This window comes from Harpia harpyja, chromosome 1 (assembly GCF_026419915.1).
Source record: "Harpia harpyja isolate bHarHar1 chromosome 1, bHarHar1 primary haplotype, whole genome shotgun sequence".
Lineage (NCBI taxonomy): Eukaryota > Metazoa > Chordata > Aves > Accipitriformes > Accipitridae > Harpia > Harpia harpyja.
Genome location: NC_068940.1, coordinates 3,371,855 through 3,387,050, shown reverse-complemented (window position 1 = coordinate 3,387,050; position 15,196 = coordinate 3,371,855). Strand labels below are relative to the sequence as shown.

The 15,196-nt window shown below is 42.8% G+C and overlaps 1 protein-coding gene across 1 annotated transcript in view; it reads left to right on the top strand.

Annotated features, from left to right (window-relative positions):
* The first annotated feature begins 310 nt into the window (after nucleotides 1-310).
* Nucleotides 311-15,196, top strand: part of CTDP1 (CTD phosphatase subunit 1) — a 115,266-nt gene continuing 100,380 nt past the window's right edge. Inside the window, exon 1 of the mRNA XM_052802008.1 lies at nucleotides 311-671. Within this exon, the coding sequence (XP_052657968.1) occupies nucleotides 352-671 (320 nt within the window). The 5' untranslated portion in view covers nucleotides 311-351. The remainder of the gene's footprint in view (nucleotides 672-15,196) is intronic.

The following is a 15,196-nucleotide window of genomic DNA, read 5'->3' as shown; positions in this document are numbered from 1 at the left end:
GCTCGGCCGCCTCAGCCGCGCCGCCACCTTTCCCGCCCGCCGGCGGGGAGGGAAGAACTACCGCCCCCAGCATGCCCCGCGCGTCCCCGCTCCCGCCTCCTCCCCTTCCCGCTCTACCTCCGCCGCGACGGCTGGGCTGCGCCTGTCCCTTTAAGCCCGGCCGGACGCCCGGGGACCGGCGCTTGCGCAGAGGCGCCGTGACCTCGCTGCCTGTCGGTGCCGCCGGTGACTACTGGGGTTCCCCCCCCCCCCCCCTCCCTGCCTCGGCGGCAGCGCGGGGCTCCGGGCCGGCGGCGGGCGTTGCCATAGCGACCCCCCCCCCTCCCCCTTAGCCCTGCCCCGGCCGGGACGATGGAGGGGCCGGCGGGCGGCGGGCCCGGCTCGGAGGGCCCGGCGGGTGTGATCACGGAGATCCGTGCGCCGGGCCCTCGGCCGTTGCGGCTGCTGGAGTGGAAGGTGTCGGTGGGGACGGCGGTGCAGATCGGGTCGGTGCTGGCGTTGTGCGCCCCGCTGCCGCCCCCGCCTCGTCCTTCCACCGCCACCCCGCCGCCCTCCGCCAGCGGCGCCAGCACCCGGCCGCAGCGGGCCGGCCCCGAGCGCAAGCTGAAAGCCGAACGGCCCGGTGTGGTGAGGGAGCTGTGTGCGAGGCCCGGACAGGTCATCGCGCCCGGGTGAGTGCGGGGCGGCGGGTTTGGCGCTTCTCCCGGCGGGGGCGGGGGGGTCCCGTTCCCCCCCCCCCCCCGGCCGCCCCTACGGGGCCTGCTTGCGGCCGGTGTGGGCCGTGCGACCGGCTGGTCCCCATCGCCTCCCTGCCGTGGAGTGGGGGGGGAGGCACGGCTTTCTGCCCCGGGTGTGCAACGGGCGCCTTGTGCCGTCCCTTCGCGGGTGGTAAAGCCGTGGCCGTGCCTGGGGGTCTGTGTCTCGCCGCCGGGAGGGAAGGGCCCTTCCTGCGGAGCTGTGCGCTGGGCTGCCTGCGGGAAAGAGCCCTGCGAGGAGGAGGAGGAGGAGGAGGATGAAGCCTGAGCATCAAGGGAGGCGTCAAGGAGGAGGAAGAGATCATGCTCGAGGACCCCGCTTCAGAGCCCGGCGCTTCGCTGTGGGCTCTGCCTCCCAGAGCCGGGCATCCCCTTCACGTGTTTCGGGGTTCCCTGAAAACTGCTCTTACTGGCGAAAAAACACTTGGAAGTGCTTTCCCCTTCGCGTGTTTCGGGGTTCTCTGAAAACTGCTCTTACTGGCGAAAAAACACTTGGAAGTGCTTTCCCCTTCGCGTGTTTCGGGGTTCTCTGAAAACTGCTCTTACTGGCGAAAAAACACTTGGAAGTACTTTCCCCTTCGCGTGTTTCGGGGTCCTTTGAAAAGTGCTCTTACTGGCGAAAACCCACTTGGAAGTGGTTTTTTTTTCAGTTTGGCAGTTTGCTGTTAGGTTGGTGCAAAACTTGGGTAGCAAAGGGATCGTTTCCTGCGTGATAGGAGGGATTCTAATGGGAATCGGCGCTGCAGCAAGACATTTTTAAATTACTAGATACCGTATGTATAATACTGGCAGCCTAAACACTATTAATACCGTAGATGTTTGAACGTATAAGGCTTCGCAGATATAAGCGAGGTGGTGTCGTTTGAACTTTCAGAAGAGCAAGCGATTAAATAAGAGAGGTTTTCCATAGTTTAACGATGGCTTTGTCTCGATAAGACTGGATGTCGGTCGACTTTCAAACTCTTAAGTGGCTAATAGTTAGGTAGGGCCTCTCAGATTTCTAGGTGAAATTGGGCTAACAGCTTGCTACCCTGGACTTCAAGCAGATTTTTTTTTTCTCAACAGGAAACCATTGAAACACTCTACTTCCTCTGTTTTATGACAGCAAGTTATTTTCTTTTATTGCAGTTCTCTTGATTTTTTTCTTTGGGGGGGGGGGGGGTGGGGGGTGCAGCCAGGCCTAAACTTTCTTGAGTGAAAATCACCAGTACATGCAAAACATCTGTGTATGGGCGTGCTCTGAAAGGTTCAGGAAAAAAACCAATCTAATTCTTTTTTTATCAGTCAGTAACATAAGGTGCTACAGAGGAGATGTAAGCTGTATTTTTCTTCCTACAGAGAGTATTATTCTTTCTGAGATAAGACTGTGGCTTTCCTTTCGTGCCACATCAGCATTCTGCTATTGCATCTGGTGCAACATGGACAATCTTTTATATCTGATTTAGAACAAAGGTACCGTAAATGCTAGGTCAGACTAAAAACATCTTAAAAATACAGACTAAAATTTTAAAACACCATATGCGTGATGAAACTCATCTTGATAGTGCTGAGTAGAAGGGGAGATAAAGTTATCTAGTTATCTTTTCATTACATTAGCTAAGTACTTGGGAGGAAAACGAAAACAAAAAAGATTTTAAATGGTAAAAGTAAACACTTTAAAATATGCTGGGTCTCATGTAGCAGCATTTTAGGTTTAACTTTGCTCAATGTGAACTTTAGGAGTTGAGTGCACCAATTTTTATACAATGCTTTTATTAGATTTGTCTGGTCTTGATTCACTCGGATTATAATTAGCAAGTCCTTGCTTTGAGACAATTAGAAAATAAATACTGTTCTTTGTTGTTCTTGGCTTCTAAAACATTTGTGTCTTATACCGCTAGAAGTTAGTTCTTAATACTGACCATTGCTAGACGTTACGCTTCTGGAATTCTCGCTTTTCAGCCTGCGTTCTCTGTTGCATGCTGTAATGGTATTTACCGGGTGAATGTAAAAGAAAAGTTCAAGCGAAGAGGTGGAAGAAGCATGACCTAAGGGTAGTAGAGCTGGTCAGCAGTTGGAGACATAACTGCATTTCTTTGGTCACTTAAAAGGTGGGGGGTTTTTTTTGGTCAGCATTTAATCTCTTGCCTGTGGCTTCCCGTTTTGTGGAATGGAAATAATAACATTTCACTACCTATCAGCAATATTTAAATATAAGTTAAGGTTGTGCAGTATTAAAATACAGGTGTGATAAAGGTAGGAGACATAGCTGAAATTTATTCAGCATCTCCAGAAGATACACTTTTTTTTTTTTTTTTAATCCAAACTATCCAGGGTGGTAGGTGCCATTTGCTGCCTTCAAAAAAAGTGGGTTTGATCAGTTTAGCCCCGAATTCTCTGTAAACCAAAGGTATGTGCAAATATTTGTCAGGCACTTAAACACTGTTTCTATTCCAAATATTTTTCCTTTTTGTTAGAACATGAGAACATAAGTTGATGAAACCTTTTTATTTGAGGATAAATAATGTGACTGGCAAATTTTTTTTGTTCTATGTCAATTTGGTCATCATTATTTCTGAAAATAATGACATCTTTTAGCAAAAGTCTCTCCCTCTTAAGAAGACACATTCTAACTTGGGGTTATTTCTTCTTTTAGATCAGGCATGAGATGAAATCTTTTGGTACATGAAAGTAACTTTCCACATATAAGTAGTGCTTAATTTTCTTGTAGGTTGATTACCTACTTTTTGGTATTGGCAGTGGTGTAAATGGCCCACAGGGGAGAGGATGGGATGGGATGGGATGGGGGTGACAGCCCGAGGCAGGCAGGAGGTGGCTATTGCTTAGACTAGCAGGGGTAGGCTTGTACCAAATGTCAAACCAGGACTCGAGAAAGGAAGGTGTTTGACCTGTTAGGACTGTAAACAGCAGGGATGACAGTAAGCAGTTAATGAAAGGTCTTTGATGTTAATGAAGCATAATTTCTATGGGTGGCAGGAGCAACAAATGTCAAAAACTGCTGCGCTGCTCTGTGTATTATTAATGCCAGTTGCCCATCAAGGTTAATCACTCCGAGGCTGCTACAGGTATGTCAGGATTCTGGGTTGGGTCAGTATTTTGTTGCATGTGAATATTTACATGAGTGTTTCTAATATGAAACGATTGTCCCCTTTCAGGCCCTACTGATGGGATAGACTACTGAAAGTCTTTTGTTTAGTTCACATTGGTAGAGTCTTCCAAAATATTTATTAGCTGTATGTTTAAACTGGGTATCTTTGTGTTTTACTACATAGCTTTAATAGCTAAAACTTGTGTTCTTCTACAGAACATAAAGTATATGAGTGTTGTAATAAAAATCTTGTTTAAACCTACCCGGATTCTAGTGAAGCAAAACTTGTATTTTCTCTTTTTGGAGAAGACAGCAGGAAAGAGGTGGGAATTTTTGTGTCGTTACTTGGCATTTTTTTTGTATCGGAAACTTGATTGTATATTTAAAAAACATATCTTCCTTTGGCTATATAATGTCACAGAGCCTCGGGGCCTAGTTTACCACCCAAGATGAGGACACTTAACCCTGGACCCCAATACCTTTCATCTTACAGTCTTCAAGGGGAATAAAATGCTGATGAACTACAGTTTATTTTGAAGTGATGACACTTGTAATAAACTACAGGAAAAACAATTTGCTGTTTCAGTTAGACACAAATGTTTCATAATATCCTGCCAAATATTTAATGAGCTTATTAGAGTCTACAAAAAAACCTTACTGCCAGACGCTGAGGATTGTTGAATAACACTTAACGATCCCAGCTTACTACACCTCTCGCCTAATTCCTTTTTACCCTTGGATTCATTCCATTATTTTTTTTATAGTAAGTTTTGGTATGCATCTTTCCGAGCTGCTTCCTGTGTGTCGTCTTCCACCACCCCCCCGCCTTGTTCCCATCATATACTGTGATACTAAGGAAGCCTCCTTTTTAATGCATCTGTCTTGCGTTTGGTTCAATTTGATATTGAAAAAGATCCAAGCTCTAAATGAGGGGTTTCCGTCCTTCATTGCCTTCTTTTTCTCCTCTTCCTAGTTCTCCAGCACCTAACAAGTTGGGAGTTCACACTATAGCTAATAATGCTGAATGGTAGAGTACAAGATCTCCTTTCTTTATGTGACCATCTGTTTTCACAGAACTTGTAGGAACTTCCTTATCTAAGAGAATCAAGCTGCTCAGTCAGGTTTGGTTGGAAACAGGCATCAGGCTCAGAAGTTGCCAGCAGTGTGGTTGTAGCAGCCTTGTGCCTGCAGTTCTCGGTGCGGCTTCCTTAGGCCATGGTTTCGTGATTCCTTCGGGCCAACGCAAGAGTTGGCTGGAAGGGGTGCTCACGCTTTGGTGTGTCTCCAGCTTGCATTGAGCTGGGTGTTGGAAATCATGTAGCTAAAGATGGTTTGGTCTTTTTTTTTTTTTTTTTCTTTTTTTCCTTTCCATCCTTCCCACCCAGCCTCCTGTGAAACGGTCCATACTGATCAATTCCCTCATGTTGCTCCAACAGGAGTGTGGTGCAGGGAAGGGGAGGGTGACTTATCCTTTCAGCAGTAGCCTGTATTTAGGTCAGATCAAAGTGGTTGTGTAAATGCCAGTAGGGTCATTAGGGGGATAAATGACATGCTAACACCAGGAAATAACATTATTGAGGTTGTATATGTCCCATATGGCATTTTGTATGATAGTCTTTAGTAACACATTACTTTTATCCTTACAAGGGTTCTCTCAAACCAGGGGATTTTCTGCTGTCGGAGTTCTTAGTATAAGTTGCTCATCTTACTTGAGCACAAGGACTTCGCTGCTGTATGTGAGTGTATGCGGAATCCCATGGGCCAGCAGACAGAGTGAGATAGCTCATGGGACTATTTGATGCATCCCGTTGTAGAACTACAAGCTGGTTATAGCTGTCTTTAAAAAAAAAATATGTATGTTTGTAGATGTCTGTGCTGGAAATTGATTTTGCTTTTACCCAAATTGTAATGGATTTTTATTTAATTGCTGTCTTGTTTCTTTACTGTATTTTTGAGCTTTACTTCAATACTAGAGTTGTTTAGAAAACCACGGTCTTTTTCAAAGGCACACGCGCATGTTATTTCTTCTTTGAAACAGCCGCATGGTTTTCCTTAATTGTAAAACAAATAGCCTTCTGAAGAGAAAATGTATGGACAAAAATTCTGACTGGAGGACTGGAATGAGACCTTTAGTTTTGTGCTGCATGATACCTAGCCCTTTGAACTGGAAGGGATTGGAATAGTTTGAGGAAGGAAGAGAGAGGCAAGACTTTTGCTTTGAATTGTCTTAGAAGTTTCTATCTTGACCTAAGAGGCTTCTTTCCTTTGAGAAATCTTAGTAGTGCAACTTGCATACCTGCCTAGACCTTTCCGATTTGATGACTGCGTGTTTGGTGTTAACTTAAGGGCTGACCCTAGTAGGGATCCCAGCCGTTCAGATTTCCAAAGTCAGTCTTACCCAGTGGAAGACCCCCCTTAGGTAATCTGATAACCCAACATTTGAACCCGCTAAATAAAAACGAATATGGGGCGATGGTATTGTAAATTCTTAAACATTACCAAAAGTATATAAAAATAGTTCCAGTTGGGACTTTCTAGCCTGAAGGTTCAGTAAAGAGCTACCAGCCTTTCATTTTGGGATCTCTTTTTGAGAATGATAATAGACAATTCATTGCAAGTTGTCACTTAAAATATTCTTATGAATATCTGGTTTGTGTAGTTAAAATGTTAATTAAAAGTTAATATAAGGTCACCTAGCACATGTGGACAGTTGAATTTGCAGCAGTTCCGTTTTAAAATATATAGGGGAGTGTAAAATGGCTTCCTGGAAAGCAGGTAGTATTGCATTACCGGTTACAGTTCAAGGATCTTGATTATACATTTTGTTTAGGTTTTGTTTTGCTGAACCTAGACTTAATGGAATTGGAAATCTCACGCTTGGACTGTAGGGGAAGGATGGATACCGTCACTAACAGAAGAGACTTACTGGTCTTCAAAAGACTTCAGAAGATGGAAAGGTTCCTCTTTTTTGGTGTGGACAAGAAAGTGCTGCCATATGTAGTGTGTACTGTAAACTTGGGTGAGAATTTCTCACCATATTTTGTAGGATGTTACAACAGTGCTCAACAACTGTGTGTTTTCCTTCCGAATCTATATGCCTGCTTCTTGTCCGAAAGGATGAACCATTGTTTCCAGTCAGTAGAAACTACTATTGGCCTCAGACTAGCCTGTTGATGAAAAGGAATTAGCCTGAGTGAAATACATATGCCGTTTGTGAGAGCACACTGTATCTTTTCTGATGTTTTCTGAAACACTGGTCCTATTGAAAAAAAGAAAGAAAAAAAAGCGCCAATATAAAAACCTATTTTTGAAACAAAGAGCAAAGGTTTTGTGTTCTTTCCAGTGCAATGGGAAGGGAATTTTTCTTTAGTCATCTGATGGGACTGAAATGATTTAGATTGGGATAACTGGGCTGATGCTGGATGATTTATACAAGATACCATTCAAGAGAACTATCTAAATCCAGAAGGACTTTTCTACTTTGTGCATTACTGTGTAAAAGGTGGCAGTATACCATGTAGATTACTTCTTACAGACACATCAATTTTTTTATAGTATGTCCTTTTTTACGGGAAGGATGGGATATTGCCAGGCCACTATTTCACTAATAATCTTAAAAAAAAAAAAAAAATTGCCTTTCTACAAATGTTTTGAGAAAAACCGTAGAATAAGGCAGCGATTTAGACATTTAGAGTAGAACTGAATAATGCCCGTTTGTTTGCATTGTAGTGCTTTTGTATTGTAGTGCTTCCTAGTTTAAAAATTACATCTAAAACTTTGCAGCATTCAGCTGGTGTGTAAGGCAGAAGGTCTTGGTCCAAGCTTAGTGGAGTGAACTGCATGAATCCTCGTTCACAGGAGATTGGGCGGGTGAGCAGTTGCAGCCAAAGGCGGCATTGCTGAACAAGAAGGGAACTTAATTAACTTTCCAGGTAACTTTACAGCTATTCATAATACTTCCCCTTTATATGCTGAGCAGCCTTCTAAGCTGTTGTGCTTTGCTTTCAGAGCGTTTGTCGGGATTCTGGGCTCGTTTGACGCTGTTGGGTGTCCCGACAGCATGCGATGCCACGTGGCTGTTGCTGAATGTGGAGCTGCTGCTCCTTGGTTTGAACGCTGCTGCGTAACTTATGACGGTCTTGTTCTTAATTGCTTTTAAGGGTGTTAAAAGTTATTAAATTTTCCTGTATAAGTGTGTGTGTTTGGCTTAACAGCAAGTCCCAGAGGAAAACATGCAGAAGGAAGTGTCAAGATAAAAGTTTTTTGGATTTTTTGTTTGCCACAGTATCCAAATAGGGAAAGGAGTGGAGGAAGCTGTTAGACTTGAGGATTCCGCATCCTGCGGTAAACCTCTTCCGATTTTATTTGTTGTTTGGAAGTAGCAGACAAAGGGACGGTGATTGCTTAAGTGTCTTGTTCTAACGGAGAAGGTGATGAAATGTTTGGAGAAGGTTTAATGTTCTCTATTAAAAGATGCAGCTTTCTAAGGCAGAGGGGGAGAGATCACAGGATCCTCCTAGATTTCTTAGGCACAGGAAGAAGCCAAAAATGCGTATATAGCTTTGCCAGCTCTGTGTGTGTGTCAGACTGTCTCTTTCTCAGTCATCTTTCTCTGCTTTGGGGTCCGGGCTGTTTTGGTGTTCATCTGTAGCTGTTTCTCTAGATGCGGGCCTGCAGATGCAGAAGGCAAACCAAGTCTGTTCAGGTAATCGCAGGTGATCTTGGCTGGGGGTAGGAGGAATGCAGTGATAAGTTGGTCTGAGATAAGGGGAAATTATTATGTGCCTTTATCTGAAGGAGAGGTGGGGGATTTGAGAAGGTATACACCTGAAAAGAACAAAAAGGAATCAGAGATGGGATTAGTCCAAGACTGTTGCCACTTGGCCTTGCAGCAGTTCAGCTGTGACTACTGTTCTTTAGTAACTGATGTGAAAGTTGAAGTGTGGTTTGAGAAAACTGCAGTTTTAGGTTAATTATTGTTCTGTCAGTTAGAAGGATGTACAGTCACCACTCTCCCACTTCAACTTTTTGGATAGATGCCAATTAGGTTGGCAGTGTTCATCATATATATGTATATATATGCCATGTATAGATTTGGATGACTTAGATTTTTGATCCTGCTGTCAGATGGATGTTGCTGAACCAAGCAACTCATCTTGAAGTGTGTGTGTGTGTGTGTGCTAAAAAGCTACACTTAGTGGTTTAGAAAATGGACCCTGGAATAATGTAAGCTTGTAAATATGTTTGAAAGCTGCAAGTAGATTTTCTTAGGAGCTGTACCATGCCTCATTCTTCCCTTGCCAGCTTTTTTTGTGAGTGAAGTAGTTTCCTTTTTTTTAAACCCATATCACATAACTGCTTTTGCCCTGTGATTCTTATACAAGCAGGTGCTGATGGCAGGGGATTCATGAAATGCTGAGAGAGGGGAAATCATGAAAAATGAAATACCTTCTTTAGTGTAACAAGGAAAATCCTGGGTATTCATATTAAAACCACAGTTATGGCTCACTGTTTTTAAATTTTAATAGTTAATCTTTTACACCCTGCATAATTCCTACTTTTCTAAGATGTGTTATGTGGTAGAAGGAAGCTGGCTATGATATGTGTTATGTTTCCAGCTGTAACCGGCATTGATTAGACTATTGCTGTGATGTTTGTGTGTAGAATTTGCAAATACCTCTTAGAGATGCTGTCAGCAGTTTGAAGTCCCATGGGGCTCTTCCGATAATGCTTCTATAGTCAGTGTAAAGTTCTGATATTAAGTGTAGGCGAGGAGTCAAAGGACTCTGTTCACTTTGATTGCTAGTGCTTCAAGTAATAGTCATCTCTTCAGTTAAGAAAATGTAACCTGTGTGTGAACACAGAAGTAATTTTCCAGTTTTTCTGGCCGTGCACTGTTAGATGCAGTTCGTCAGCTCTCAACTGGAGTTGTGCTGCATGCATTTGGGAAGTGCTGCGTGACTGCTAACACTGCAGTCAGAGAGAGGTGGCAATAGAAACGCAAATGCATAAAACAGTAATGTCAATAGTTGACAATAATGATTGGGGGGGACAGACTGCAGAACCATTTGCTGCTTCAGTGAATTACTGAGACGTGACAGCCTATTTTCTTCTGCTGTTGTTAGAAGTACTACTTAATACTAAAGAAACAAGTTAGAAAGACGTGAGCTCTTAACTCTGTACTTTTGAATTCATTCTGTATGAACTTCATTGTTTTAAGGGGGTTTTCTGTAAAAGTATGGAGAACTATATTCTTACCTTTACCTTCTAAAAAAAAAAAAAAGTAGTTTTGAATTCTCCCAAATAATAAGATTTTAGTTAAAAATGTTCTAAATAAAATAAAGTAAGTTCTAAATCATCTTCAAAAGATTTACTAGATTTTATGTAAAAGGCACTGCAAACTCATCTGCTTTGTTTTTTTTGGACCTTTTTATTGTACGTTGTTAACTTTTAACAGTGGCTTTTTGAAGCATGTAAGAAGCTGCCCATAGCGTTGCGTATGGAAGATGGGAGAGGGTCACCTCCTTCCTTGTAATGCCAAACTCTTCTCCAGAAATAAACAGAAATGCTTCTTAAAGGCTTGCAAATCATGGAAGTAGTCTTACTTTGCACTTAAGATATCTTTTGGATTATAAATAAAATCCAGAAGCTCTGGGCCTAAGTTTCTCTTGGCATTCGTAACCCATGTCTATCTAAACCTGAACAGATACCTTGCCTGAAGAGTAGAAGAAAAATGACTTTTCAGCTTTTCTTCTCTAAAATGTTTTGAAGTTCACGCATGTTTTAACTCATAATTGTGAATAGTTTGTGCTTAACAGAAAAAAAAAAAAATCTCAAGGCCCATGATTTCCCCATTAGCTTTGGAGAGTTGAAATGATGCCTTGAAGTATGAACTATGCTTTCTATGACCTACTGCTTGCAGCAGTTGTTATTATATGGTTGTAATTACAAATGCGTCTTTACCCTGATGTCTGCATCATGCTAGGATAGGGTGTGGGTTTTGGAGGTTTTGTGTTTGGTTTTGGGGGTTTTATCAAAACGGCTGACTTGGTTGGGTGAGGCCTTTGGGGCTTACACATATTTGAAATACAGCCTTCTCTGCTTGCTTGTCCTTGAGTGTAAGTCAAGTGGCTTCTCTAGAGAACTGATGAGACAAGTTTCTTGCAACATCTGGAAGAGGCTGTAGGCCATGGGTTGCCTGTAGCAGCAAGGGCCATCTGTACTTGTCATCCTTGGTATTTTTAATCATTATTCAAGGACTCTCTCTGCTTCTTCACAGATATTGATGAGGGTTAAATAAATAAATAACTCCAATGGTTAAATATCTAAGGAATTACTTACTCTTACATGGTGATTTCAAGGTGATTAAGGCTTTGAAAAATCCTTGCTATGAAACTGGAGTCCTGTGTAACAGAGGCTGTGGTTTGATGTAAATTGGGCTTGAGGGCTCTTTGTAGTGGTTCTAAATGCTGCAGCCACATACCACAAAATGTTGTTCTGGTATAAGCCAACAAAAATGTCAAGTGTTTCACAAATTTGAGTAAATTAAACTGTAGAAGCAGGCTTTAAGTTGAACCGGACTTAATCTGTCTGCCATTCTAGTCTTATGACAGCTAAAAGATTGTGTACTTGTATTTGTTCTAGATCAGTTGGTTGATTAAAAAATAGTTGGTATTAATAATCATTGATCTGAGATGTGTTCATTTGGTATTTTTACCCCTTGACAATTTGCCAGTAACACTCCCTTGAGCATGTTCCAGAACCTGGGCGGTGGCTTTTGTTCACCTGTACACCAGAATCTCATTTTGCTGCATTAGTATGGTTTTATATCTTCTAATGCTAATTGCAGGGGTATATGGCATGAGATTGAAGACAGCGGCTTTAAGTGATCACAATGACAAATTGGGGTATGTGACTCTTGTGGTATTTGATATCTTTCTTTATACCAAATGGATCTGAGGAAATCCAGGAGTCTCTTGGCTTTTGACAGATACCCGTGAGATACAAGTACAGGGCAGTAGCTTTGTCTTGTAACTTTTGTCTACTTTCCCATTCACACATTTGGAAAATTGTACTGTATTTTCTATGCCAGTGCACGGTTCCTTGAAACAGACTTTGTTAAGATAATAAATGATACTTATGTATCCATGGATGGAGATGTTCAAGCTAGTCTGGAACACATAACATAAATGCTAACAAAGTGGCCTCATTACAATGTGGGGAGAAAATGTGACTTGTTGAAACTGCCTGTGTCCTCCCCCAGTCTTAGCCCTCTTTGTAAAAACATTTGCACCGTTGATCTTTTCCCATCTGTCATGGTTTAACCCCAGCCAGTAACTTTGGCAGTCGCTCACTCACTTCCCCCCCTACCCAGTGGGATGGGGGAGAGAATTGGGGGGCGGGGGGGGGGGGGGAGTAAAACTCGTGGGTTGAGATAAGAACAGTCTAATAGAACAGAAAGGAAGAAACTAATAATGATAATAGTAACAATAATAAATTGACAATAATAATAAAAGGATTGGAATATACAAAACAAGTGATGCACAATGCAATTGCTCACCAATTGCCAACTGATGCCCAGTTGGTTCCTGAGCAGCGATCCCCGCCCCTGGCCAACTCCCCCCAGTTTATATACTGGGCATGATGTCGCATGGTCTGGAATACTGCTTTGGCCAGTTTGGGTCAGCTACCCTGGCTGTGTCCCCTCCTGACTTCTTGTGCCCCTCCAGCCTTCTTGCTGGCTGGGCACGAGAAGCTGAAAAATCCTTGACTTGGTCTAAACACGACTCAGCAACAACTGAAAGCATCAGTGTGTTATCAACATTATTCTCATACTGAACCCAAAGCATAGCACTATACCAGCTACTAGAAAGAAAATTAACTCTATCCCAGCTGAAACCAGGACAGTCCATCAGTCATCCTTGCTGGACTCCTCTGTCAGCTGCTTTGACTCTATAAACCCAGCAGCAAAACTGGATGGGGCTGGTTAGCTCTTCTACCTCCCAAGGTACTGAAATAGTCCTTTCTGGAAGTGCCAAAGGAAGGGCTGGGCTTTCAGAGGAAACACGAGGGTGGGGGCAAAAAGAAAGTAAGCCATTGCCTTTCTTTGGCAGCAAGTCGTTGGAGCAGTTGCCTCTGGAAGCGGAGCCAAGCTGTAATAGAAGGCCATGGCTAACGTATGCTCAAGTTAGACTACTTTTGAATAACGGAGATAACCTATCTGTTATCATGTTGTGTTGGGTACCCTTAAGGTACAGCTCTTTGTAGTTTTCTTCAGAAAAGCTATCTCATGGCCATTGTACTTGTGTGCTGCAGCTGGCTGACCCCCCCAGCTGCAGGTAGGTGTTCTCCTCCATGGTAAGCTAGCTCAAGAAGTTCTTGCTCCTGTGATTCCTGTAACTCCTATGCTTGCTGCCATCATTCTTTGGTGCTGGAACTGTTAGATCATGCTGAAAAAACAGATTTAAAAAATAATAAAACCTTTTTGTTCGTCGTGGGTTGACTCCAGTGATCCATTTAACTGGTTGCTACAACTGAGGAGTAGCAGATTGTAGCATTGATAAGAGAACTTTATGTGTTGGCTTTCCCACTGTAATTAACCTACTGGGAACCACAGCCCTGGTTGTGCTTGATCCAAAGTTCTTACATTTGGAGTCAGCACTAATGACCAGGCCTTAGAATTAGCAAAGGCATTGACTTCCTCTGTTAATAAAAGCAAAATGCTCGTATTGGATTTCATGAAAGCTTTCCTTTTTTTTTTTTTTTCTTTCCCATGCTGCTGATTAAAAGCAGATATTGTTAAAAGACATGTTTTTGAAAACAGTCAAAATGTGGAATTGCTGGGAGAACAGTGACGGGCTTATGGTCATCTGCATCCTGAGGCTGTTAGTAAATGTCTGTCCCTATCCATGATCATTGCAACAAAAATTAAATCTTGCTGTAGTGGCACACCTAGTGTCTCTGTTTTTTATTTACAAGCACATCTGGAAAGAATGTGAATAAGATCCTAGAATGGGTTTCCTTATTTACTTGTTCAAGTTTCACTTAAATCCCATTGTATTTTGTTACTTAAAAGAAATCGTGTGGGCAGTTTGCTGTCCCGTTGCAGTCCTTTGGCTATCAGGGTGGGTATTGCGATGACCTACCCCGTCCACGGCCACCCCCCAAAAAACGTGTGCCTTTCACAGCCTGACGGCTCTTCCCCAGTGCCTGGCTCACTTGCACATTTGTGACAGTTTGTAAAACTGGGAAAAGATTTGCATCTCTTGTGGCAGTTTTCCTTGGAAGATTATTGTTGAAGTAGCCGATGAGCTCTGCTTATCACCAAGTGGGTCCTGGAGAAGTTTGGGGAGAAAGAGGGAGATGCTGTTAATGCTGCCAGCGGTAGAATGCATTGTAATTCTTCAGATTGGGGGGTGGGGTGGGGGGAATCTGTTTCTTCTCTCCAGAAATGGCGTAGGGAGTGGCTCTGCTCTTTAAGCGGGTTTCACTCATGACCCAGAGAAGAGTACAAGCAGAAACCTGAACCCCTATTTGGTATATGCAGCCATTTAAAAATAGACATGCACGCTTTGATTCAGCTTGCTCTTGTCTGATAATTGTCTTGGATCTTGGCCATTATACTTTGAAAAACCCTCATTTCAACAGTAAAAGGAGTGTTTCCAGTTCTGAAATGTACAAAAGTTGTTTTACTTTGAGTTCCATGCTTGTTCTTCTACAGTATATTCCTTTTTAGTAATTAAAGCATATGTGCTAAAATTGAAGTGAGTAAAATATTTAAGTATGCTTAAACCTTAGGAGAGTTCAGGCCTTTCTGCAGCATTAAGTAGTATGTCAGTTGTTTGGGTTTTTCCCCTGGGAGAAGTCTGCTTAAGATTCCGACAGTTGTACTTAAAACTTGACCAGCTTGGTTGTATGGTGCTCAGAAGTCCGCCGGTGCTCTGGAGTTGTTCTTCTTGTCCTTTGGGTTAGATATCGTCACAGAGAATGATATGACAGAGGGCCTGGTATCGTGTACTTTTTATCTCCAGCAAGCATCATAAAATTAGGTGTTCTGGTCATATTTAAATGTGCAGGGGCAGAACCGATACTTAGCAGTGCTGTTTGGTATGTGCTAAGGTATAGAGGTGCTGTTTAGGAACAATATGGATGAATAATTTAGAACTCTAATTTTCTTGTAAGAATCTCTGCTCTGTTAAAATCAAAAGGATGAGATGATGTGTACCTACACATGAATGGAAACTCTTGCATGTCCTAATTTGAATCATACCTCTGCCCAGGAGTATACCAGCTCCTCCTGTCACATTCCTGGAGTGTGACGTTACCTCGGATCCAAAGTGGAGAATGCCTGAAG